Raw genomic sequence first — 26,500 nt, 5'->3', positions numbered from 1 at the left:
TCGGCCCCCCAGAGTGCCGGGACCACAGGCGTGAGCCACCACGTCCAGCCCCCACATTGCTTCTGGCCTCCGTGGTAGACCTCCCAGACGGGGCGGTCGGGCAGAGGCGCTCCCCACATCCCAGACAGGGCGGCCGGGCAGAGGCGCTCCTCACTTCCCAGACTGGGCAGGCCTGGCTAATTTTTGTATTATTAGTAGGGATGGGGTTTCACCATGTTGGCCAGGCCAGTCTCAAACTCCTGATCTCAGGTGATCCACCCACCTCGGCCTCCCAAAGTGTTGGGATTACAGGTGTGAGCCACTCTCCCAGCCTTTAATAGATTTTAATTCTTCATTCTTCTTTTTTTTCCCTCTGCTCTTGTATATAGGGTGTATTGGTAGTAATTAACTTTACGATACAGTTCATAGGTTGCAAAATGTTGAGATGGATGATAAGGGAATTGCAGGAGGAATGGACACCATCCAGAAACCCTGGACTTGGGAGTGGATATCATAATTAACAAGACTTTGAGTTGTCTCCCTTCGGAGAGAGTGAATGTATTTTTTTTTTTTTTTTTGAGACGGAGTCTTGCTCTATTGCCTGGGCTGGAGTGCAATAGCATGATCTCTGCTCACTACAACCTCCACATCCCAGGTTCAAGCGATTCTCCTGCCTCAGCCTCCTGAGTAGCTGGGATTACAGGCACCCACCACCACGCCCAGCTAATTTTTGCATTTTTAGTAGACATGGAGTTTCACCATCTTGGCCAGGCTGGTCTTGAACTCCTGGCCTGACCTCAGGTGATCCAGCCACCTCGGCCTCCCAAAGTGCTGGAATTACAGGCGTGAGCCACCGTGCCCGGCCGAGTGAATGTATTTTTGACAGGAAGAGGGATAGATTCATTATACTACATAGGCCAGATATGTTGTTGCTGTTTTTTGAAGACAGAGAATAGGATATAGATGACTGTTGGGCATGTAAAACAGTGCACTGCAGGGGCATTTGTCATTTTGTTGATTGTCCAACAACTTCTCTGTCTATTTTGGGGAATTCCTTTGTAGATGTATTTGTGCAGTATAGTGTCTAGATAAGCCAAAGTGGGAAGGTCCTTCTCTCTACCTTAGCTACTTGTTTTTTTAGGGTGGAGGGAAGGTTTGGGTTTTTTTTGTTTTTTTTTGTTTGTTTGTTTTTTGAGACGGAGTCTTGCTCTTGTCGCCCAGGCTGGAGTGTAGTGGTGCGATCTTGGCTTACTGCAACCTTCACCTCCCGGGTTCAAGTGATTCTCCTGCTTCAGCCTCCCAAGTAGCTGGGATTACAGGCGCACACCACCACACCTGGCTGATTTTTGTATTTTTAATAGAGAGGGAGTTTCATCATGTTAGCCAGGCTGGTCTCGAACTCCTGACCTCAGGTGATCCACCTGCCTCGACCTCCCAAAGTGCTGGGATTACAGGTGTGAGCCACCGCACCCGGCCAGCTACCTTGTTTGAAGGAGGTATCCTGAGCTGCTAATCCAATACTTCAGTTCGGCTACCTAGTTCCCTTTCTGCACCCCAACAGGGCAGACCAGCCCCGAGTGGTTTCCCAGGGCCCTGTGGCTGATGCCTGATGCAGGGTGAGTTGAGAGCACTTTGAGGACCCAGGACAAGAATCTCCTCCTTCAATGGCTACTCCGGCCTCAGCGCAGGTCCAGGGTGAGTTGCTGCCTTCCACTGGGTGAAGCTCTAAGGATGGTGTCCTTTTTTCTTGTCTTCCCCTCCCCAGAAAGCAGGAGATAAGCCACTCAAGTGCTGAGGGGCCCCGCAGGTAAGGAAGTGCTGGCCCTTCAGTTCCCCGACCCTCTGCCTTCACAAATGTTACCAGGGCCTGAAGCTGAACCCCTGTGGGGACAGAGAGATGCAGTCAAGTACAGGTTGTGGGGTCCCACAGACCTGGGTTTAAATCCCATTCCTGATAGTATGTCAAATCTCCAGTCTCTATATGATGGCAGAAAAACAAAAAGTTGGCCGGGAGTGATGGCTCATGACTGTAATCCCAGCACTTTGGGAGGCCAAGATGGATGGATCACCTGAGGTCAGGAGTTCAAGACCAGCCTGGCCAACATGAATGAAACCCTGTCTCTACTAAAAATGCAAAAAATTAGCCGGGCATGGTGGCGGGCACCTGTAATCCCAGCTACTGGGGAGGCTGAGGCAGAAGAATCGCTTGAACCCAGGAAGCGGAGGTTGCAATGAGTGGAGATTGTAACATAGAGCTCCAGCCTGGGCAACAAGAGCGAAACTCTGTCTCGAAAAAAGAAAAAAAAGAGAAACAAAAACATAAAGTTTGGTGGGAATGTAAATTGGTATAGACACAATGGAAAACAATATGGCAGTTCCTCAAAAAATTAAAAATGTGATCCGGCCATTCCACTTCTGGGTATTTACCCAAAGGAACTGAAAGCAAGGTCTTGAACAGATATTTGCGCACCCTTGTTTATAGCAGCACTGTTTCACCATAGCTAAACGGTAGATCCAACCTGAGTGTCCATGGACGAACAAATGGATACACAAAGTGTAGTATATACATGTATACAATGGAATATTATTCAGTCTTAAAAAGGAAGGCCATTGGGACATATGTAACAACATGGATGAACCTTGAGGACATGATGCTAACAATGAGGTACTTAGAGTAGTCAAATTTATAGAGACAGAAAGTAGCATGGTGGTTGCAGGGACTAGGGGGTGGGGAGAATGGGAGCTAATGTTTAATGGAGACACAGCTTCAGTTTGGAAACATGAAAACAATTCTGGAGATGGATGGTGGTGATTGTTACAAAACGTAAATGTAGTTAATGCCACTGAAATGTATACTTAAAATGGTAAATTTTATATATATTTTACCACAATAAAAAAAAATGCGGGCTGAGTGCAGTGGCTTATACGTGTAATTCCAGCATTTTGGGAGGCCGAGGCAGGACGATCACTTGAGCCTAGGAGTTTGAGACCAGCCAGGGCAACATAGCCAAATCGCATCTCTACAAAAAATAAAAATAAAAGGCTGGGCGCGGTGGCTCATGCCAGCACTTTGGGAAGCCGAGGCAGGTGGATCAGGTCAGGAGATCGAGACCATCCTGGCTAACACAGTGAAAACCCATCTCTACTAAAAATACAAAAATTAGCCAAGCATGGTGGCATGCGCCTGTAATCCCAGCTACTCAGGAGGCTAAGGGAGGAGAATCGCTTGAACCCAGGAGGTAGAGGTTGTAGTGAGCCGAGATCGTGCCACTGTACTCCAGCCTGGGCGACAGAGCCAGACTCTGTATAATAATAATAATAATAATAATAATAATAATAATAATAATAATAAAATAAGGCTGGGCACAGTGGCTCACGCCCATAATCCCAGCACTTTGGGAGGCCAAGGTGGGCAGATCACCTGAGGTCAGGAGTTTGAGACCAACAAGATGAAATTCTGTCTCTACTAAAAACACAAAAATTGGCCTACAAAAATTAGCTAGGCACCGGGCGTGGTGGCTCACACCTGTAATGCCAGCACTTTGGGGGGCTGAGGCAGGAGGATCACAACATGGCCAAGATGGTGAAACTCCGTCTCTACTAAAATACAAAAAATTAGCTGGGCGTGGTGGTGCACGCCTGTAGTCTCAACTACTCGGGAGGCTGAGGCAGGGGAATCGCTTGAACCCGGGAGGCGGAGATTGCAGTGAGCTGAGATCGTGCCACTGCAGTAAGCTGAGATCGTGCCACTGCACTCCAACCTGGCACCAGAGCAAGACTCCATCTCAAAACAAAAACAAAAATAATTAGCCGGGTATGGTGGCAGACGCCTGTAATCTCAGCTACTCAGGAGGCTGAGGCAGGAGAATCGCTTGAACCTGGGAGGCGGAGGTTGCAGTGAGCTGAGATCGTTCCACCGCACTCTAGCCTGGGCGACAGAGCGAGACTCCGTCTTGAAATAAATAAATAAATAATAATAAAATGTCCAGAAATAATAAGAAAAAAATGCGTTCACACACACACACACACACACACTGTGTAATGTTTGTGAAAGGCTGGGAGAGTGGTGGGTGTCTGGGATTCCAAGGTCACACAGGTAGAAAACTGGCTGAGGGTGGAAGAAGGGGCCACCGGGCCCCACCTTAGGCCACTCCCCTCCTCTGTCCCCACCATCCTCACCTGGTCCAGTCCTCCTGCTCATGCCTGCCCTGGCCACCTCCATCCCCGACATGGCGTGGGTGATGTCCTTCCTCAGGTCTAGATCTGACCACCTATCTCTTCTGCTTTCATGTCCTTCAGCAGCACCCCATCACCTCAGCATCAGCCTGGCCAGAGAAACTCTTCCCTGCTGACGCCAGCCTGTGTTCCAGCTTCACAGTCCCACCCTTCCCAGTTCCTTCCTTCATCACACACTGCAACCATTTGTAACACCTTTCCTGGACGGGCATGGTGGCTCATGCCTGTAATACCAGCACTTTGGGAGGCCAAGGCGGGTGGATCAACTGAGGTCAGGAGTTCAAGACCAGCCTGGCCAACATGGTGAAACCCCATCTCTACTCAAAATACAAAAAATTGGCCGGGCGCAGTGGCAGGCATCTGTAATCCCAGCTACTCAGGAGGCTGAGGCAGAAGAATTGCTTGAATCCGGGAAGTGGAGGTTGCAGTGAGCCGAGATTGTGCCACTGCACTCTAGCCCAGGTGACACTCTGTCACACACACAAAAATAAACAAATAAACAACAAAACAAAAAATTAGCCAGGCGTGGTGATGTGCACCTGTAATCCCAGCTACTTGGGAGGCTGAGGCAGGAGAGTAGCTTGAACCCAGGAGGCAGAGGTTAGTTAGCTGAGATTGTGCCATTGCACTCCAGCCTGAGCAACAGAGTGAGACTCTGTCTCAAAAGAAAAAAACAAAACAACAACAACGAAAACCCTTCCCTGTGGCTAGTATAAATGTTATCCCTAGTTTCCTCAATAACCCTGTGAGGTAGCTATCAGTGGCTCCATTTTTTTTTTTTTTTTTTTTTTTTTTTTTGAGGTAGAGTCTCACTCTGTCACCAAGGCTGGAGTGGTGTGGCGCAGTCTCGGCTCACTGCAACCTCCAGCTCCCGGGTTCAAGTGATTCTCCTGCCTCAGCCTCCCTAGTAGCTGAGATTACAGGCACGTGCCACCACGCCCAGCTAATTTTTGTATTTTTAGTAGAGACGGGATTTCACCATGTTGGCCAGGATGGTCTCGATCTCCTGATCTCGTGATCTGCCCACCTTGGCCTCCCAAAGTGCCGGGGTTACAGGTGTGAGCCACCGTGCCTGGCCTGCTCCATTTTAGAGATGGGGAAACTGCGTCTCAGGCTAGGTGCAACTCGGAGGTCCACGCTCTTTTGCTGTGTGGTGGCTGCTCTGTCTTCACTCTGGTTCCTCAGTGCCTGTGCTTACATATGAGTTATCTGGCTGGTAGCTCTGATTTGGCTCAGAATCATATCTGATCACATTAATGAGCCCTGACACCCCCGACCTCCCTGCTAGGCATTCCTGATCACATTGTTTTCTTCGTAGCCTTTACCACTGCTGGAAATCATCTCTTATTTGTTTACCAATTTAATATCCCCCTTCCAACTAGAATTTAAACTCCCAGAGAGCAGGGATGGCGTCTGCCTTGTATCTCCAGAACCCGGAGCCATGCCTTGTATACTGGAGATGTTCAGTAAACAGCCATAGATCGAATGAATCTTGAAGCAGCACTGTCAGACCCTCCCAGCTCCAAGCATCCCTCCCACATGCTCCCTTGGTGCTCTGAGGCTGGAGAAGCTGTTGGTCCCTTGCACACTTTGTGGTTATTCTTCTATTCTTGGGTGTCCCCCACCAGACCCCAGCTGACTGGGCAGGGATTGGCCCTGTGCCAAGCCTACCCGAGTGCTCAGCTACCTCTTGCCAAATATCTGAATCAATGTCACAGCAACACTTGGTTTGCTCCTGTTGCATTCTCACGATAGGCTCAGCGTCAGGTACGACCTTCTTGAGGGCAAGGCCTGTCCTCCACAAAGCCCTCTGGGGCTGGGGTCTCCAGAGGTGAGACCTCAGCTCTGGGAGACTGCCTGCCTCCGGGAGGAAACCTGGGGCAAAGGGACAGGGAGCTCAGCCACCAGCAGCAGCATGTTTTATTGCAACCAGAATCCCCTGTCAACGTGGGGAAGGGATGGAGCCGGGGATGAGGCAGGACACATCTGGTCCCTGACAGGACACTCCCCGTCCAGCATGCAAAGCCAAAGGCCCAGAACAGCCTGCCCAGTGGCTGAGCCCTGTGGCCAGCTGTGCCCTGTCTGTTCCCCTGCCCCCAGTCAGGGCATCCAACAGGGCTGAGGCAGAAGGGAGGTGAAAAGTGGGGTCGGTTTCAGCAAAGCCTTCACCCAGGGACCTGAGGGAAGAAGGAGTATTGTGATGGGGTCCAGGTGCCCCAAGATGCTCAGGGCGCCTGGGCTGACTTCAGGACGTGTCCATGTGGTTATCAGAGGAAAGTGATGGGGCCTGCCCTGCCCACATGGAGAGGGAGGGAGAGGGGAAACACGGCTCAGAAAGAGAATCACTGGCCAGTGACCACACAGGTGGGGTCTTGGGACCCTGACTCTGCCGCCAGGGCTGTGTCCACACCCCACCTCCTGGCTGGGCCCCACCTGGGACCCCAGCCTAGGCAGCCTCGTGTCCTATGTGGGGATCTGCATGCTGTCCAGGTCCTGATCCATGATCTGCAGGACATCGTCCAGGATGGAAGGCCCCAGGTCCACGTGCAGGGACAGCAGGGAGCTGGCATGGGACAGGAAGGGCTCCTCGGCCCCTGACTCCGGGGACAGCCCACTGTGCGGGGAGCCAGCCTCTGGAATCCTCCAGATGTCCACACTCCCTCCCTCCTGTGGGGAAGGCTGAGGGGTCTCCAGGTGCAGGCGAGGGGGCTTGGGTGGAGCCTGGGCTGTGGGCAGGGTGAGAGCCTGGGGTCCACCAATAACAGGGAGGGAGACAGCATTCTTGAGCAGGGGGGATGGGCCGTCCGGGAGCTCCCGCCCACACACGGTGGCAGTGCGGGTGAACTGGAAGGGGAGGTCGAAGGTGCCATCTTCTTCAGGCCCCTCCACCACGGTCCCCGGCAGGAGGTGGAACTTGCCCTGCAGGAAGGAGATGTCGCCAAACATGTCGCTGCTGCCGCCACTGCCGATATGAATGGTGTGGCGGAAGTCCCCCAGCGGCGGGCTGATCATGTCCGAGGACAGCAGGTCCCGAAGCTTCTCCTTCTTGCCCTTGCGACTGCCACGCTTCAGATAGATGGGCACCTTGGTGGACATGGTGACCTCACCACCAGGCCTGGCTGTGAGGCTACAGGCTGCCTGCTGAGACCACACCTCCTCTCCAACCCTCAGCCAGAGGAAACACTCGTTCCAAGGGGTGGTTTGCAGGTGCCCAAAGCTCGCCAAAGGGGTCCTGGCTACAGTGTGGGGCACGAACAAAGTTGGCCCAAGGAATTAAAAAAAGATTAGAGATCAATGAAGTCAGTGGGCTGAGATAACGAAAATCACGTTCTCCCCAAAGGACGGCAAACTCTTCTGAAGAATTGAAGCCAGAAAGGTAGGAGCTGTGTGGGCAGCAGTGCACTTTGGTCTTGTCACCGAGGGTTACTTGTCCCCGGTCCAGGGCTGAGGAGCTGAAACACAAAGGGTGCACACCTGTCAGAGACAGCAGGACCAAAGTCAGATGCAAATGTCTTTTTTATTTTTAAGATGGAGTCTCACTGTGTCACTCAGGCTGGAGTGCAGTGGCACAATCTCAGCTCACTGTAGCTTCCGCCTCCCAGGTTCAAGCAATTCTTCTGCCTCAGCCTCCTGAGTAGCTGGGACTACAGGCATGTGTCACCATGCCCGGCTAATTTTTGCATTTTTTTTTTAGTAGAGACAGGGTTTCAACATGTTGGCCAGGCTGGTCTTGAACTCCTGACCTCAAATGATCCACCCGCCTCGGCCTCCCAAAGTGCTGGGATCACAGGTGTGAGCCACCGTGCCTGGCCAGAAACATCTGTCTTGTTTCTGGGCCTCTTGTGGTAGCCATGGGAGCCTGAGGGGGTGGGGCACTCCCCTTGCAGGGAATTGTACAGCCTCCAAGACCCACTGCATCTTAGAGACTCGCCACCAGGGCCAAGCCCTCCCCTTACAGGTGGGAAACTGAGGTGGGAACATGAATGACAGGTCCAATGTCACACAGAAAGTCCTGCTTTAGTCTCTTGCCCTGGGTCCCTGGCAAGGTAGGTCTCATCACCCTTATCCAGGTACTCATGCCATACCCCCCACCTCCATTGCACATCACCTGTGCCCCACATGTAAGTGCCAGATTGTGCCTCACAAATGGCCTTGACTCCCTACTTGACCAAGGACAGAGAGCTTTGTGATCACTGTCTCTCCTGCCCAGGCCTGGCGGGGACCTGGAGCACAGCAGGCGTTTGGCCAAGGGTGCTGGGTGGCTGGCACTTCCCATTTGACTCAATCATGTCCCACCTGGAGGCGGGGTTGCGTTTTTCTCCTCTGCCTATTAGGAGTTCCTTATGGGCAGGAGCTGAGTCTAGGATAGTTGCTGGCCCTCCTCCCTACCCTGGCACCTAAAGAGAAGGTGGAGTGGGGAGTACGTATATTTTTTAGTTGAGGGGGGCTCTGCTCTGTACCTGACATTCTTCTGCGCTCTTTGCAGACACATCTTAATTAATCAACACAACCACCCTATTATCAACCCCATTTAAAAATCAGAGGTGTTGGGGTTGGGCATGGTGGCTCATGCCTGTAATCGCGGCACTTTGGGAGGCCAAGGCGGGTGGATCACGAGGTCAGGAGATCGAGACCATCCTGGCTAACATGGTGAAACCCTGTCTCTACTAAAAATACAAAAAATTAGCTGGGCGTGGTGGTGCATGCCTGTGATGCCAGCTACTTGGGAGGCTGAGGCAGGAGAATCATTTGAACCCAGGAGGTGGAGGTTGCAGTGGGCCGAGATTGCCCCACCACACTCCAGCCTTGGCTACAGAGCAAGACTCTGTCAAAAAAAAAAAAAAAAAATCAGAGGTGTCAAAATTCAAAATTGAACCTGAGGTGAACATAGAGGTGAAAAATTTTGGAGGATTCCCACAGGGCATTGCAGAGAGAGAGAGAAGCAAAATGCAAAAACATAATATAGATCATCCATTTATTGAAAGCATTGACTGCCTACCTGCCTCCCCGCTCTGACACATATGCATGTTATGTAACTGCATGTGTACAGGTCTGTGTAGAATTCTGTCCTATATAAAAAAAAAAAAAAGAGGCTGGGCGCGGTGGCTCACGTCTGTAATCCCAGCACTTTGGGAGGCCGAGGCAGGCGGATCACCTGAGATTAGGAGTTCGAGACCAGCCTGGCCAACATGTGGAGACCCTGTCTCTACTAAAAATAAAAAATTAGCCAGGTGTGGTGGTGCACGTCTGTAGTCCCAGCTACTTGAGAGGCTGAGGCAGAAGAATTGCTTGAACCCAGGAGGCAGAGGTTGCAGCGGGCCGAGATCTCACCACTGCACTCCAGCCTGGGTGACAGAGTGAGACTCCGCCTCAAAAAAACAAAAAAAAAAAAACAAAAAAAAAACAAAAAAACACCCAGAAAACTCTAGAAGGCCAGCCCCAGGTTGTCATATGGGCTACCTTGACTAGGGTACACAGCAGGGATAGGGGGTGGCATCACTGATATAGGAGGAAAGGAGTCATCAATAAAAATAACCTGTAATATTTTGGTCCCATGACTATGACATGATAAATGTGTGTAATATATATAAATATGAAAAGATGGTCATCCAGATGTTAACAGTGGTTATCTCAAAGTGGTAGAATTTCAGGTTGACGTTTCCTTTCTCGTTCAGACCTCTATGAATTCAAATTCTTACTAATAAGCAATGTATTATTTATATGCACATAATGTTTATGTAGTCAGAAAAAAATTAAGCTATTTTTTTTTTTTTTTTTTTTGAGACGGAGTCTTGCTGTGTCACCCAGGCTGGAGTGCAGTGGCGCGATCTCGGCTCACTGCAAGCTCCACCTCCCGGGTTCAGGCCATTCTCCTGCCTCAGCCTCCCGAGGAGCTGGGACTACAGGCGCCCGCCAACACGCCCGGCTAATTTTTTGTATTTTTAGTAGAGACAGGGTTTCACCGTGTTAGCCAGGATGGTCTCGATCTCCTGACCTTGTGATCCGCCCGCCTCAGCCTCCCAAAGTGCTGGGATTACAGGCTTGAGCCACCGCACCCGGCCTAAAAATTAGGCTATTTTTAATGTGGAAAAGTAAATAGCTATGAAGGGGTGTCATACTGATTTAACAGAAAAAAGAAATGAAGCAAGCACTCCCTCTGCTTGAGGGTGGGGGATGCACGTGGGACCTGATTGGTCCAGTACACATGAGCCCAGATGTAGACTCAGCATAAAAGGCAAAGAGAGAAACTTGCCCAAGGTCACCCAGTGAGTAAGGGCAAGGTGGGAATTCAAGCCAGATGAGCCCACCCTCCTGTACTACCCCCTCCCCAGGCCCAGTCAGGGGCTCACCAAAGGTGGCTCTTGACAGTTCTTTGCCTCAGTTTTCATTCTGGGCAGGGTGAGAGTGGGGGTGAGGGGGTTGGGAGGAGGGAGCAGGAAGGAGGAAGGAGGATGCAGGAGAAGCAGAGTCCAACTACCCCACCACCAGCAGCTGAGGCCCTTGCTCAGGAAACCCCACCCCAGGACCGGACACCCGGGTCAGTCGTACTGAGCCACAGAAGCCGGACATCTTGCCCCTCCCAGAGCACCTGGAGCTTAACAGGAAACAAAGGAATGACTCTCCCGTGGTGGAAATCCAGCTCAGCTTGCAAGGAGCTGGGGGAAGGGTGGGGACGCATGGGCACCCTGAGGTCTTGGAATCCCGTCATGCATTCGTCGTGTGTCAACCATGCCAGGCCTGGGGGCCATGCTGACAAACATGCAATTTGTCACTCGTCAGGAGAGAAGTCCTGAGGGGGGCTTGTCTTCCTTTTCACTCATGGAGCGTGGGGCTGACTGGTGGGATGTGCCCAGAGCCTGGGCCAGGTCCTCCCCGCATCCCCAACCCCATCACACGGCGGCGCCAAGACAGCCTGAGTGTTTCCACAACAAATTGGGTGTCCCTGACAGCCGTCTCACTCACAGCCAGATGTACACACCCAATTCCAGATGTGGGGAGAATCGAGGGTGAGGCCAGCATCAGCGGCCCAGGGGAGAGCTGGGAATTACAACCCTCACGCCCCAAGAATTTAGATTTGGCAACTGCAACACCCGAGGATCCAGCCTGCCACGCACAGTCTCTCATCTTAATGCTCCCGGTCACAGCATGGTGGGGTCATTACGGCCCTTTACAGAAGTCGAAGCTGAACCTCAGAGATGTTAAGTAACATTGGCGAGGTCATCCAGTTAGGAAGTGGAAGAGTGGGTACCCAGCCTGGTCCATGTGGTTCCCATGCAGTGGGCCACACCTACCTCCATAATATGGTTGGGGAGCAGTAGAGAAACGGGCTCACAGCTAGGCTGGGAACAGTGGGTCCCCAGACCTCCTCCATCTACATCCTGACCTTTGGCTGCCCCCGTCTGCCCAACTTTCATGTGTCCAGAGATATGAGAATGAGGTCTCCATTAGGACAGGGCTGTGGGGGGCTGGGAGGTGAGCTCCCTGCAGCAGTCGGGGAGCAGATAGGAGCATCCTAGCTCTCTGGGATTGCCCTGGACAGGAGCCCTGGACCTCCCAATGACAAAATGACTTCCGGCAGGCAGGGATCCTCCTATCATGAGGAATATTAGGCCACCTCACACCCCCTCTTCTCCTAAATCAGGAGACTGTCCTTAGATCCAGCTCCACCTGGGACTTCCTCTGTAACCTTCAGCAAGACGCCTCTCGTCTCTGGGTCTCACCTTTCCCATCTATAAAATGGGCTGACAACGAAGCCACCACTAGAGGGCCACTGGAGATCCCACTGCAATATTGCAAGTGAGAGCGCCAAAGTACAATAGCGGGGTTCGGCGGGTCACTGTAGGTTATATCATTCATTCAGCAAATATCTACAAGGCCTTCCTTCCTCAAGCACTTCGATCCCCCCGGGTCAGTGCTTTGAACAATATCAAAAACGAACGGCTCCTGACCCCAGGCGTTCACCTCCTCCCGCCCTCCTAGACCTCGCGGATGCAGAGACCCTCTAGCCGGCCGCGGGGTCTCCCGGGGTCCCTGTGCCTCCGGAGAGGTGCCCGGCTCCGCGACCGCCAGGTGGTGCGCGTGCTCCCTTGATCGCCTCGTGTCCCGGAGGACTCCGAGAGCTCACCGGGGTCTCCAGCGCCCCTCCCCCCGGGCTCCAGGCAGGCGGTCCCCAAGGAGCTGCGCGTTCAAGTACCAGATGGAGATTACCTGCGACATCTTTTTGCTTCGGGGTTTCTGGTCCCACAATCGGGGAAAAAGTGGGCGATTGGGGACCCTGCCCTAGTCTCCAAGCTCTGGGAGGAGCCTCCCCCCGTGCTTTCCGGCCTGGGCGATGTCCTAGTGTCCGCTCGGCGCAGGGCCAGAGCTCGGGCGTGCGGGCCCCCGCCCCTCCCACGGGTCCGGCTCCTTAGCTCCGGCTCGGGTTCCGGCGCCGACCCCTCCCCACTCCTACCCGGGCGCAGCCCAGCCCAGCCCGGATCCGTTTCAGGACATTCGCGGCCGCAGCTAATGATAGGAGAACACCTCACCATCGGCTAAAAATACGGCCCCCAGGCCCGGTGGGGACGCTGGGCGGCGGGGCACCCCTGGGTCTCGGGAGGGGGGCGGGGGCCCGGGTACAGAATGGAGGGCAGAACGGGGAATTCGGGGTCGGGATGCGCGGCGCCCCACGGACCGTGGCGGGTACGGGCGAGGCTGCGTGCACCCAGATGCGGGCGGGAAGCCCCATGGAGCCCTAGGAGCCCTCGAAAGGACCTGAGTGAGGTGAGAGGCAGGGCCAGGGCGCGAGCTGGGGCGGGGCGCCACAGAGATGGGCCTCTCGGGGGGGCCTCCGCGAAGCTGCGAAAATCCCAGCCCAAACTCACCGTGAGGCGCGCAGACGGCCGACCGGCGGACAGCAAGGTCTCAGGAGCTGGACAGCGCGGCGGCGGGACCCGACCGGCTGTGAACTTACAGAGCTCACGGCAGCCCCCCGCAGCCCCGCCCCGGCCCGCGGAGCCAATGCCGGGGCCGCGCCAGCCAAGCCCCTCCCCATCCCCGCCCAGGCCCCGCCCCACTCTGGGCACCGCCCAGGGCTCCCGGTGTGGGAGGTGCCGCTCCCGGGTCCAGCGGTCGCGCGCGCCCTGGGGTCCTGTCCTGGTTCTGGCGGCTGAGGGCCGGGTGGCGCAGGGTGGCCTCCGGGGACTCCGGCTGTGCCCATGGGAACTAAAACCTTTGGTTCTAGAAGAGCTGGGGGAGAGGCTCCGGGAAGACCGAATTCTTCAGAAATCGCAGAGAGACCTTGGACCGGATCCTTCTCTGCAGGGCTGGGTCGGGGAGGCGCCGGCACAAGTATATTCAATGACTTCCTTGGAAGCGCCTACGTTAGAATACTACAAACTTACAAGCTAGTTGATGAGTTTACCTTCCACTAGAAAAGAGAGTATGGGAAGGCAGAGGCCGCGTGGCTTGGACCCCCGTCTTTGCTGTCAGGCTTCCAGAGTGAAGGTGGGGCTCATACTCAGACTAGTTCCTGGTCCATTCATTCATTCAGTCAATCAGTCATTCCTACAGGGCCAGAAACTTTTTTTTTTTTTTTTGAGACGGAGTTTCGCTCTTGTTGCCCAGTCTGGAGTACAATGGCGTGCAGCTCACTGCCTCAGCCTCCCGAGTGAGTAGCTGGGATTACAGGCATGTGCCAGCACATCCGGCTAATTTTTGTATTCTTAGTAGAGACAGAGTTTCTCCATGTTGGCCAGGCTGGTCTCGAATTCCCGACCTCAGGTGATCTGCCCGCCTCGGCCTCCCGAAGTGCTGCAATTACAGGCGTGAGCCACGGCGCCCGGCCCAGAAACGTGTTTTGAAGGGCAGGCACCGCACAGGGTGCTGGAGACAGACTGAAGGAAACTGCACCTCTCAGTGACTCAAGAGAGATTTGTTGAGTATCTACCAAGTGCCTAGGGCTGTTCTTGTCCCTGGGGATTCAGCCTCTGGATTGGGACCCGCAGCCCAGAGAAGGGAAATGGGGGAAATCCAAGTTCCCAGGTACATCATGATACCGTTCCAGGTGGGTAAGTGCTAAGTAGAGTGGGGCAGAGGAAGTGGTGGGTAGTAACGGGGTGGACAGATCTCACTTTCTAGAGGATGACAGCTATGCCAGCTCAGTGTGACCAGGATGGTTGGCTTCAATGCTGTCAGTGTGGGAAGGGCTTTTAGGGAGGCAGAGCCGGGAAGACCTCAGGGAGGAAGGCAGGATGCTGGGGGTGGGGGAAGATGCCAGACAAGTTGGGAGGTCCGGATGGGAAGAAGGGGATCATGCTAGGCAAAATAACAGCCCCACTAAATATGTTCACATCTGGCCAGGTGCTGTGGCTCATGCCTATAATCCCAGCACTTTGGGAGGCCAAGGTGGGAGGATTGCTTGAGTCCAGGAGTTTGACACTGACACCAGCCTGAGCAACATAGTGAGACCCTGTTTCTACAAAAAATAAATTAGCCGGACATGGTGGCTCAAGCCTGTAGTCCCAGGTGCTCTGGAGGGTTAGGTGGAGAATTGCTTGAACCTGGGAGGTTAAGGCTGCAGTGAGCTGTGATCATGCCACTGCACTCCAGCCTGGGCAATAGAGCAAAAAACCATGTAAAAAAAAAAAAACAAAAGAACAGAAAAAAAGCCCACATCCGAACCTGTGTAATCTGTGAATATGTTTTGTTACACGGGAAATGGAAATGAAAATTGCCAATGAGGGCCGGGCGTGGTGGTTCACGCCTGTAATCCCAGCAGTTCAGGAGGCCAAGGCAGGTGGATCACGAGGTCAGGAGATCCAGACCATCCTGGCTAATATGGTGAAACCCCGTCTCTACTAAAAATACAAAAAAAAAAAAAAAAAAAAAATTAGCCAAGTATGGTGGCAGGCGCCTGTAGTTCCAGCTACTTGGGAGGCCGAGGCAGGAGAATGGCGTGAACCTGGGAGGCGGAGCTTGTAGTGAGCCAAGATCGCACCACTGCACTCCAGCCTCAGCGACAGAGCGAGACTCCGTCTCAAAAAAAAAAAAAAAAAAAGAAAATTGCCAATGAAATTATGGTTGCAAATCAGCTGACTTTAAAATAGAGAGCTTATGCTGAGGTATCTGGATGGACCAGTGTAATAACAAGGGTTTTTAAAAGAACAAGCAGGAGACAGAGAAAGAGATGTGATGGGCCAGGCACGGTGGCTCACGCCTGTAATCCCAGCACTTTGGGAGGCCGAGACGGGTGGATCACAAGGTCAGGAGTTCGAGACCATCCTGGCTAACACGGTGAAACCCCGTCTCCACTAAAAATACAAAAAATGGCCAGGCGTGGTGGCTCACGCTTGTAATCCCAGCACTTTGGGAGGCCGAGGCGGGCAGATCACAAGGTCAGGAGATCGAGACCACAGTGAAACCCCGTCTCTACTAAAAATACAAAAAAAAGTTAGCCGGGCGTGGTGGCGGGCGCCTGTAGTCCCAGCTACTCGGAGAGGCTGAGGCAGGAGAATGGCGTGAAGCTGGGAGGCGGAGCTTGCAGTGAGCCGAGATTGCGCCACTGCACTCCAGCCTGGGCGACAGAGCGAGACTCCGTCTCAAAAAAAAAAAAAAAAATACAAAAAATTAGCCAGGTGTGGTGACACGTGCCTGTAGTCCCAGCTACTTGGGGGGCTGAGGCAGGAAAATCGCTTGAACCTGGGAGACAGAGGTTGCAGTGAGTTGAGATAGCGCCATTGCACTCTAGCTGGGGTGACACAGCGAGACTCCATCTCAAAAAAAAAAAAAAAAAAAAAGAGAGAGAGGTGATGACTGAAGGGCCAAAGAAATGCTGTGCTGCTGCCTTTGAAGATGGAGGCGGAGGCCCCAAACCAAGGAACTCCTTCAGAAGCTGGAAAATACAAGGAAACAGGTTCTACCCTATCTACCCTAGAGGCTCCAGAAGGAACACAGCCCTGCCCTCACCTCCTCACCTTGATCTTACTTAGCTCAGTGAGACTCACACATTGGCTTTTTTTTTTTTTTTGAGATAGAGTCTTGCTCTATCACCCAGGCTTGAGTGCAGTGGCAAAACCTCGGCCCCCTGCAACCTCCATCTCCCAGGTTCAAGCGATTCTCCTGCCTCAGCCTCCCGAGTAGCTGGGGTTACAGGCTCCCGCCACCACGCCTAGCTAATTTTCGTATTTTTAGTACAGATAGGGTTTCACCATGTTGGCCAGGCTGCTCTCGAACTCCTGACCTCAAGTGATCCGTCCACCTTGGCCTCCCAAAGTGCTGGGATTACAGGCATGAGCCACCTCACCCAGCCCCACATTGACCTTCTAACCTATAGAACTATAAGATCACGAATTTCTGTTGCTTTAAGCCACCTATTCCGTGATAATTTGTTGTAGCAGTGATAGAAAATGAATCCAGGGAAATTCAGGTTTTAATCTTGAGTGTGCCCTGAACTCTGCGGGGAGTATTGGTCAGGTGGATTCTGCCAGGAATGGCCTGGCAGCTTGGAGGAAAACAGGCCTGGACCATTGAGTAAGTGGGGATGATGGCCCTGGGCCAAGCTGTGGTGGGGGTCAGTAAAGGCTGTACCTCTCCCCATTCTTGCCGTAGGACTTTGCCAGGTGCCAGCCCACTCAGGCCGCCCTGTGCCCTTTACCCATTGCTTCGTGTTCCTGAATTCCTTACATCCTCCTGGGGGTGCCTAGTGACGTGGCCACAGCCTGAATCACGATCCCCATTTTACAGATGGGAACTAAAGCTCAGGGCACTGACAGTGATTTGCTGAGCCTAGAAGTGGCAAGGCATGTGGGCTCTGGCCCCTCCTTCTCTCAGGCTTCTAACCCCACAGTCATCATCCCTGCCCATCCCCAGGACACAGCTCTCAGAGAGGAGGGGCAGCTCAGTGCCTTGAGCCCTGGCCTCTGAGCCATCAGTCAGATTCTGAGCTGTCTCTGCTGCTGCTTTGCTCTGTGGCCACAGGCAAAGGACTTTCCCTTTCAGAGTCTCCTTGCCTGTAATATGGGGTAGTAGCATCAGGTCAGGCAAGTCCCAAACCAGATAAGGGATGGACATGCATGTATTTTGTTCGTGGGAATACGCAGCCCCTCAGGTGGCATGGTTTCACGGAAACATTAGAACAAGAGCTTTGGGGCCTGGCCAGCTGGCTGTGCTGCTTGATCGGAATGGCTGTAATGATGAAGCCACCTGAGCCTGCGGGAATGAGGCTCAGGCCAAGCCCTCATCCCCCGCCCATCTGCTGAGAGTCCTCCATTGGCGGGTAGGGGTCAGGGAAGGGTCAGGCACTCCATTCAGAGCTGGGGACAAAACAGAGTTACGGGGATGGAAGATGGAGAGATAAAGGCTCTTATCCAAGGCCACACACAGCTGGGGACCAACCCCGGAGCTCTTTGAAGAAGTTCTGTGGGGGGTGGGTGATTAGGGGTCCCTCCGGTAGGGACAGACAGCAGCAGAGCCCGCAAACCTGGTCCAAGCTCCTGCTTTCCTCCCTGAGCCTTCCAACCAGGACTAGAAATGCTATCTGCACTCTGGGGACTGTTTTCAACCCACCTGGATGTGACGTGTTCCGCCCAGTGCCAGCCAGTCCCCTTGCCGCTCAATCCACTTCTGCTATCATTCAGAGCAGGGGGCCCGACCAAGTCCACATCGCAGGAGTGATCGGCGCCTGGCCCTGGGTTCTGCGCTGTGCAAGCATGCAGGGAGGGCGCTTCCTTCTCCCCATTCACAGATGTGGTTGTCACTTGGCTGGGGCCCAGGGAATCCCTGAGGAGGTTCTGCTGAATGGACAGGATCTTTGTGTGCACACCCAGCATCGCCATGGGAGCCCTGCCATTCATAAGGCCATGTATAAAACAGGATTTCATTTACTAAAATTGGCTTTTTTGTGCAAGTTCTCAGGCTATATGTAGGGGCCTGGGGTGTGGGTAGGGAGGCTGGAATAGCCTGAGTCATAGGGAAGCGTGGCCTGCATTTTGACCCAAGACACTCAGGCCAAGCGCTGCATCCCCCAGCCTGGACCCCAGGGTCTGATGCCTCAGCCAGGGTCTGGACTGTCCTGGACAGAAGGGCTCCTGGACATCCTGGTAGCTCAGGGGCAGGATCCAAAAGGGCATCTGGGGCTGGGTGTGGTGGCTCACACCTGTCATCCCAGCACTTTGAGAGGCTGAGGTGGGCGGATCAACTGAGGTCAGGAGTTCGAGACCAGCCTGGTCAACATGGTGAAACCCTGTCTCTACTAAAAATACAAAAATTAGCCGGGCATGGTGGCACACGCCTGTAGTCCCAGCTGCTTGGGAGACTGAGGCAGAAGAATTTCTTGAGCCTGGGAGGCGGAGGTTGCAGTGACCAAGATTGTACCACTGCACTCTAGCCTGGGTGACAGAGCAAGACTGTCTCTCAAAAAAAAAAAAAAAAAAACAACGGCCGTGTGTGGTGGCTCACCCCTGTAATCCCAGCACCTTGGGAGGCCGAGGCAGGCCGATCACGAGGTGAGGAGATCGAGACCATCCTGGCTAACACAGTGAAACCCCGTCTCTACTAAAAATACAAAAAATTAGCCGGGTGTGGTGGCGGGCGCCTATAGTCCCAGCTACTCGGGAGGCTGAGGCAGGAGAATGGCGTGAACCCGGGAGGCGGAGCTTGCAGTGAGCTGAGATTGCGCCACTGCTCTCCAGCCTGGGCGACAGAGCGAGACTCTGTCTAAAAAAAATAAAAATTAAAATTAAAAAAAACAAAAAACAAAAAAAGGGGCATTTGGGAGGGGCAGAGCAGGCCACGATGGATAAACACCCAGAGCAGGGTATTTGGCTTCTGTCTCCTCAGCCTGGAGCCTCTCCTTTGTCCTGAGATGGGCCCAATAGGCTCCCCCACCAACCCCACAGCCGCCTCCCCCACTGTGATCACTACACAGGGACTGACTCAGCCCTTCCTTCCCCTCCCAGCCTCTCCTTCCTGGAAATCGCCATCATCAGCCGCCATAGCACCCCCATGGGACCTGGGGGATGGAGTTGGAAGCCCCCTCCCGCAACGCTGGCCAGATTGGAGGGACCAGCAGGGAAGCTCCCTCCTACCCCCAGGGAGGCTGAAGCCAGCTCTCCATGGCCGCGAAACCTGGAACCCAGGACACTGGGAGGCAGGTGAGATGACAGGGACCTGGGGTCTGGGAGCAGAGTCACAGGGAAGGTTGGCATCTAGGGGAGGCGCATCTTGGGGGTGCATCTAGGGGAGACGCTAAGAAGTGACGGGGTCTCTGGAGGTGCCCCAGTCCCTCTGCTGGGATGCAGGGTGGCAGGGAGCTAAGAAGGTGCTCAGCCACCCTCCAGAAGCTTCCGACGTCCCAGCCTGAGCTCAGCCTGCAGGGCCCTGTGGCCTGAGCCAACCCCAGACCTGGGTTGGATTTTTTTCTTGATTGTTTTTTGCTTCCTTCCTCCCCTGGACTCCTGCTGACTGCAGCCCTGCCCTCCTCGCTCTTCACCCCACTTCAGAGAACTGTGACCCACTGGAGGCTGGGATTTGAGATGAGAGGTCACCCTCGGAGTTGCCTCCAGCTGCTGCCTCTGCCTGGGACCCCTCCTTGGGAGTTGGGTGGCAGGGCCTTGCTGGGGGGACTTTCCTTTGCATCTGGATTTTGGCCTCGGGCCCAGGGCTATGGGGGTTTCCAGAGTGGTGACAGCCTTGTCCTAGCAGGGACTAGCCCAAGCACTTCCTCCCAGAGCCCTCTGGGAGCGTCCCAGCCCCAAGACTGTCATTTTGTCCTAGGGAGTAAATTGTGGAGTCAGCAGAGGCTGTCTTCCACACTTTCTGTGCCTTCCAGGTATCCTGTCATTACTCATTCTGAAAACCTAGGCTTGCATCTCTCTTGTGCCTAGGGCTATGCTGGACTAGAGAAGACACAGGTGGCCAAAGCCGGACCCAGCCCTCAGGAACAGATAACCTGAATGAGAAACAAACAATTGATTCTGCCCTCTATCCCTCCCAGGCCAGCACGGAGGGGATTCAGCCAATGACTGGGAATTGAGTGAAAAACCAAAGAGGACGGCCATGAGATCTGTCTGCTACAGGTAGGAAAGCAGGTGGGAGAGTGAGAAGGGCTTCAAGGAGAAGGTGATATGTGAACAGGACATAAATGGATGAATAGGAGTTTGCCAGGCCAGGGGAAGCAGGCAGAGTCCTGGCAAGGCAAAGGCCAGGAGGATTGCAAGTAAAGTCATGGTATGATCAGAAAACAAGAGAGGTCCAGTTGCCCATGGCATAGGAGAGGGGACAGGCCAAGAGGGTAGTGGGTAAGCACTGTTTTCCCTGCCCAGCATCCATCTCTCACTCTGGTGACTGTCCCTCAGTTTTCTAGTCTCCAGCGTGACTGACCCCCAAACCTCAAGCTCTAAAAGTGGGTTTGAGTCCTGTGCCTAGCCAATCTGAGTCATGGGAATGGCTCCGGCATATGACATCAAAGAGCATCAGCCCAGGAAATTGCTGGGACTGTTAGGGTCACAAATGTCAAGATGCCAGCCCAGAGCTGCTGGTGGCCAGCTCTGCTACCCTAAGGAGAGAGCCTACCTAAGAATAAGGCCAACATAGAAGAAAACAGCACCAAGAGAATGAATCTCAATGACATTGCCTGTGCTCCTGGATCCAGTCATGCCTGAAGCAGTTTCCATTCTATGAGCCAACAAATTCCAGTTTTGGCTTAATACAGTTAGGGTTGGGTCTGTCACTTGCCACTGAGAATGAAGGGCCCATTGCAGAACAGCTAAAGGCAGGTGATCACTCATGAGAGTTGCCGAATGCTATGGGAAAGGCAACGATGATCTGTGTGTAGAGGTACAATGCCATCAGAACTGCATTTTCTTTCATTTAAATTACTTTTTGAGGCCGGGTGCGGTGGCTCACATCTGTCATCCCAGCACTTTGGGAGGCCAAGGTGGGTGGATCAGCTGAGGTTAGGAGTTGGAGACCAGCCCGGGCAACATGGTGAAACCCCGTCTCTACTAAAAATACAAAAATTAGCGAGGTGTGGTGGCACACGCCTGTAGTCCCAGCCACTCGGGAGGCTGAGGCAGGAGAATCATTTGAGCCTGGGAGGCGGAGGTTGCAGTGAGCCAAGATTGTGCCACTGCACTCCAGCCTAGGCGACAGAGTGAGACTCCGTCTCAAAATAATAATAATAATAATAATAATAATCTTTTTGATTAGGTAATGCTCTTTTTCTTTCTTTGAGATAGGGTCTTGCTCTATCGCTGGAATGCAGCGGCATGATCACTGCTCACTGCAGCCTCAACTTCCTGGGCCCAAGCAATCCTCCTGAGTAGCTGTGACCACAGGCACATGCCATGCTAATTTTTGTATTTTTTGTAGAGACGGGGTTTCGCCATGTTGCCCGGGCTGGTCTTGAACTCCTGGGCTCAAGCAATTCGTCTGCCTCGGCCTCCCAAAGTGCTGGGGTTACAAGGGTGAGCCAAAGTGCCTGGCTGAGGTAATGCTTTCATGTGATTCAAAATTCAGAAGTTGGCCAGATGTGATGGCTCACACCTGTAATCCCAACAGTTTGGGAGGCCAAGGTGGGGGGGAGGGGGGCAGATCACCTGAGGTCGGGAGTTCGAGACCAGCCTGGCCCACATGGCAAAACCCCGTCTCTCCTAAAAATACAGAAATTAGCCAGGCATAGTAGTGGGTGCCTGTAATCCCAGCTACTCAGGAGGCTGAGGCAGGAGAGTTGCTTGAACCTGGGAGGCGAAGGTTTTGGTGAGCCAAGATCACACCACCGTACTGGGCGCCTGAGCGACAGAGTGAAACTCCGTCTCAAAAAGAAAAAAGAAAAAAAGAAAGAAAGAAAAAGAAATTCTGAAGTCCTAAGAGGCAAGAAGTCTCATCCCTGTCCCCCAGGGACAGTTCTCCATTCTGCTATAGCCAACTGGTGTTATCAGTTTCTTGTAAACACATCTAGGGACATTCTTGCATGAACGAGCAGAGCCCCTCTCATTTTTTTTTTTTTTAACACAAATGTCAATATTTAGACAAGTAGAGTTCCAAAGTACTCTAGGCCCTGGTGGGAGCTGGCAGAGGGCAGTCCTGCTGGGGACTGTGACAAGCCCTTTCACTGAGCCTCTGCTGTTCATGCTGTTTGACACCTTGCGTTTTCCAGTTAACGTTATATTTTAGAGACCACTCTACATCAATACATAGAGTGTGTCCTCATTTTCACAGCCGCACGGTATTCCAGCACAAGGATGTATGGTAATTTACAGATGCACTTCTCGGCAGAGGGACCTTCAGGTTGCTTCCAGCCCTTTCTGAAGACAGGCAGTGCTGTGGTGAGTCATCTGTACAAAAGCCCTTTCACACATGCGTGAGCGCTGCTGCGGAATACATTCCCAGAAGGGACTTGGGAGGATTGGGGGGCAAAAGATACGTGCAGTGGTGTCTTATTATTGTTATTTTAGAGACAGGGTCTTGCTCTGTCACCCAGGCTGGAGTACAATGTACAATGGTGTCATCATAGCTGACTGCAGCCTCGACCTCCTGGGCTTAAGCCATCCTCCCGCCTTGGCCTCCTGCGTGGCTGGGACTACAGGCATGCACCACCATGCCCAGCTTGCAGTGGTCATTTTGTCAGCTCTGTCAGCTTGTCCTTCTCGGAGACTGTGCCAGGTACCAGGCCCCCACACCGTCAACAGGGCTGTTTCTCCTCAGCCTCACCAGCCCCTGGTTTCCACCTAATTTTATTTTTGTCCATCTGAAAGGCAAAAACTAAACAAAACAAAGGAATTTGGGTGTAGTTAGAGTTTGCGTTTCTCTTACGATGCATGAGGCTGGTCACCTTTTCATTTGCTTAAGGGCCACATGTGTTTCTTTTTGGTGAATGAACTGCAGAATTTCTGCAGAGGTGGTGCCGGGCAGCTTTGGAGAGGGGACCTGGAGGGAGGCCAGACTAGAGGCAGAGGCCACTTCTGGGGACAGTTAGTGTAGGAGGGAGAGAAAACGGCCCTAAGAGCGGTGTGAGAGCTGGAGATAGAGATAATGAAGTTGAAAGCCTGAGATTAGGTGATAGGTTAGCCCCCATGGAGGGCCATGGAGGAAGAAGGGGGAGTTAGGCCCAGTCCAGGCTTATAACTTGGGTGGCAGGGTGGGGGTGGGGGACAATGGAGCCCGCAAGGGTTTTGGGGGCCAGGATGATGTGCTGCCTGCCTATTCTCCACCCCACATGGTGATAGACAAAAACACCACTCTGACTGCCACGTGCCCTGTTCATGTGCTGCCATGGCCACAAACCTGCAGCAGGGCCCCTGCTAGCCTCTTCAGCCTCCAGCCAGTGCTCTGTGCCTGTCAGCTGTCGGCCATGCCCGGCCTCCAGGGCTAGGTCCCTGCATATGCTCCTCCATAAGCCCTGCGATTGGCTCCTTCCACCTCACCTGGCCACCCCCATGCCTCCCATGGCTCTCAGCTGTGATGTCTCCCCTCAGGGAAGCTTTCTGGACCCCCATTGATGTTGGGTCCCCTTGTGATACTGTGGGAAACTCTGGACCACGGATCTCTCCATGCCATTGTCACTTGGTTCATGTCCATTTTCCATTGGATCATAGCCAGTCCCCCAGAGTGTGTGCCATGTGGTAGGCACCCAGTGAATATGGATGAGTGGATGGATGGGTGGATGGGTGGGTTGATGGGTGGGTTGATGGATGGATGAAAGGATGGATGGTTAAGGCGATGGGTGGGTGGATGAGTGGATGGATGGATGGATGGATGGATGGTTAAGTTGATGGGTGGGTGGATGGATGGATGGATGGAAGAATGGATGGTTAGGTAAATGGATGGGTGGACGGATGGGTGGATGGCAGGATGCCGGGGATAGCAAGAAGGGGGTGTATGGGAGACAAATGTTTAGGAAATAAAAGCTGGTAGTTGGTGATCCCTCTGTGCAGCACCCACCACAACTCCAGGCACCTCTGCCCTTGGCCTGCTCTGGTTTTCCCCATCTGACACACTTGGCTCCATCTGATGCTCTGCAGTGTCCACTGTTTACAGGTTTCTGTGCTGGAGTGGCAGCTCTGGGTGGCAGCAGAGATTCTGTCCACTCAGTCATTTCTGCATCCCACTGCCGAGAAGAGACCCCCACCCTGCACGGCCCTTAGCAGGTGTTGTGCTGTCCCCCAAGGCGGGCCTCCCACCTCTTTTCTTTCCAAGCTGCCTGCTTCTGGAAGGTGGAGAGGAGGCATGTCACAGGAGGGCACTGCTTCTGCAGGAGTTTCTTTGTGGGCCTACTATGTGCCAAGCACTGTCTAGGGACCAGTGAGACAACAGTGAACGTAACAGTCCCTGCCCTCAGGGAGCAGGGATTCTGAGAGGCTGCCTCCCAAGGAGGTGGATGCTACAACAGCTGCGGGGTGTGGAGTGCTTATGGAAAGCTGGATCTACATATAAACATTTGTATATGTCTATTCCCCCCACCCTACCCCCTCTTTTTTTTGAGACCGAGCCTTGCTCTATCGCCCAGGCTGGAGTGCAAGTGGCACAATGTCAGCTCACTGCAATCTCCACTGCCTGGGCTCAAGCGATCCTCCTGCCTCAGCCTCCCAAATTGCTGGGATTATAAGCATGAGCCACTGTGCCCATCCCACCTTTTTTTTTTTTTTTTTTTTTTGGAAATGGAGTCTCGCTCTGTCGCCCAGGCTGGAGTGCAGTGGTGCAATCTCGGTTCACTGCAAGCTCCGCCTCCCAGGTTCACGCCATTCTCCTGACTCAGCCTCCCGAGTAGCTGGGACTACAGGCACCCGCCACCACACCCGGCTAATTTTTTGTGTTTTTAGTAGAGACGGGGTTTCATTGTGTTAGCCAGGATGGTCTTGATCTCCTGACCTCGTGATCCACCCGCCTCGGCCTCCCAAAGTGCTGGGATTACAGGCGTCAGCCACCACGCCCAGCCCCCACCTTCTTTTAAAGTAATCCAGACACATGGTAAAAAATTTCAAACACAGCTGGGTGTGGTGGTTCATGCCTGTAGTCCCAAAAATTTGGGAGGCTCAGGCAGGAGGATTGCTTGAACCCAGGAGTCTAACACTGGCCTGGGCAACATGGTGAAACCCTGTCTCTACCAAAAACTCAAAAATTAGCTGGGTGTGATGGTGCACACCTGTGGTCCCAGCTACTCAGGAGGCGGATGCGAGAGGATCACTTGAGCCTGGGAGGTTGAGAATGCAGTGAGCTGTGATGGCACCACAGTACTTAGACTGGGCGACAGAGTGAGACTCTGTCTCCAAAAAAATTAAAAAAAAAAATTCAAATGGGATAAGTGTGGACATGACAAATCGTTCTCCGAGCCCTCCTGCTCCTGACCCCTAGGCCTTGGACACTCGTCCCCAGAGGCAACTACTATTACTAGAAACATTCTAAGGGGCAATTTGAAGGGGTCTCGAGTCCTCAGGGGGAAAGTGGACCTTCAAGGGAAGAAGCTGCCAGGAATCAGGAGTGACTGTGCCTTTTCCCCCATTCGCTGGGAATCAGGAGTGACGGTGCCTTCTCCCTTTTCCCCCTGTGTCACCCTTGTGCCCTGTTCTGTGGTGGGAGGCAGGTGGTGGGAGGGCAGGGTCCCACCCTGTTGAGCAGGGCCCAGCCTGCCTGATGGAGGCAGGTGTACCCCTCACCCACCCCTGAAAGGCACTTCCTCTGGGGCAGGAGTGGGGCTAGGGGTGCCTCTACCCAGCAGCTTTTCTCACTTTTCGGTGGGGTCCTGCTGACTCAGCACGAAAATGTTCAGCCCAAAATGCTTCAGTCCCTGGGAAGATCTGGGAGCGATGGGAGTGAGCAGAGAAGATGGGGCTTCGCGGGGCCCTAATGGCCGCTGGGCAGAAGCCTGGGATCTCAGGGAGCAGTGTGCAGGGGCCAGGGTCAGCAGGGTTATGGGCAGCAGCTGTCCCTGAGACCTCCCAGGGGCCCCTTGGCCTGGGCAGCTGCAGGGCCTCAGCTGTCAGGCAGGCTCTGGGTGGGGAGGAGCCTAGAGCCCCAGGAAGAGGTGGGGCAGGATGGGGGAATTCAGAGTCGGCGGTGGTCCAGCTGGGTCTGAGGGCAGGCCAGCCCCTAGGCCCCTGGGTATTTCCAGGGCCGACCCAAGAAAGCAGCAGTAGGCATGGTCGCTTGGGGACTGAAGACCCAGAATGACCAAGGACAGTGACAGAAGGGCCCAAATGCCTGAATGCAGCTGGGAGTCTCGCCATGAACAACCATGGGTGTCTTCCGGTCTCTTTAGCCAGAAATCCCAGCACCTCTCTGCTGCCTTCCCTCTTCCCTCCCCTGCCCT

General features: G+C 53.6%; 1 protein-coding gene and 1 long non-coding RNA gene across 2 annotated transcripts; one reads left to right on the top strand and one right to left on the bottom strand.

Moving 5' to 3' along the window:
- Positions 1-6,117: 6,117 nt before the first annotated feature.
- On the bottom strand, positions 6,118-13,217 carry CDC42EP2 (CDC42 effector protein 2). Its single transcript, XM_055252847.2, has 2 exons — positions 13,080-13,217; positions 6,118-7,667 (listed from the first exon to the last, which is right to left on the bottom strand). The coding sequence occupies exon 2, from the start codon at positions 7,309-7,311 to the stop codon at positions 6,679-6,681; it is 633 nt and encodes a 210-aa protein (XP_055108822.1). The 5' UTR covers positions 7,312-7,667; positions 13,080-13,217; the 3' UTR covers positions 6,118-6,678.
- Positions 13,218-13,348: 131 nt separating this feature from the next.
- LOC129490438 (uncharacterized) lies at positions 13,349-22,522 on the top strand. The gene is made up of 4 exons (XR_008660255.2): positions 13,349-14,260; positions 19,152-19,346; positions 20,189-20,270; positions 22,414-22,522. It is a non-coding gene; the product is annotated as an uncharacterized lncRNA (long non-coding RNA).
- The last annotated feature ends 3,978 nt before the right edge of the window (positions 22,523-26,500 follow it).

The sequence above is a fragment of the Symphalangus syndactylus genome, chromosome 1, assembly GCF_028878055.3.
Source record: "Symphalangus syndactylus isolate Jambi chromosome 1, NHGRI_mSymSyn1-v2.1_pri, whole genome shotgun sequence".
In the NCBI taxonomy this organism is placed as follows: Eukaryota; Metazoa; Chordata; class Mammalia; order Primates; family Hylobatidae; genus Symphalangus; species Symphalangus syndactylus.
This window is presented reverse-complemented; position numbering and strand designations above follow the sequence as displayed.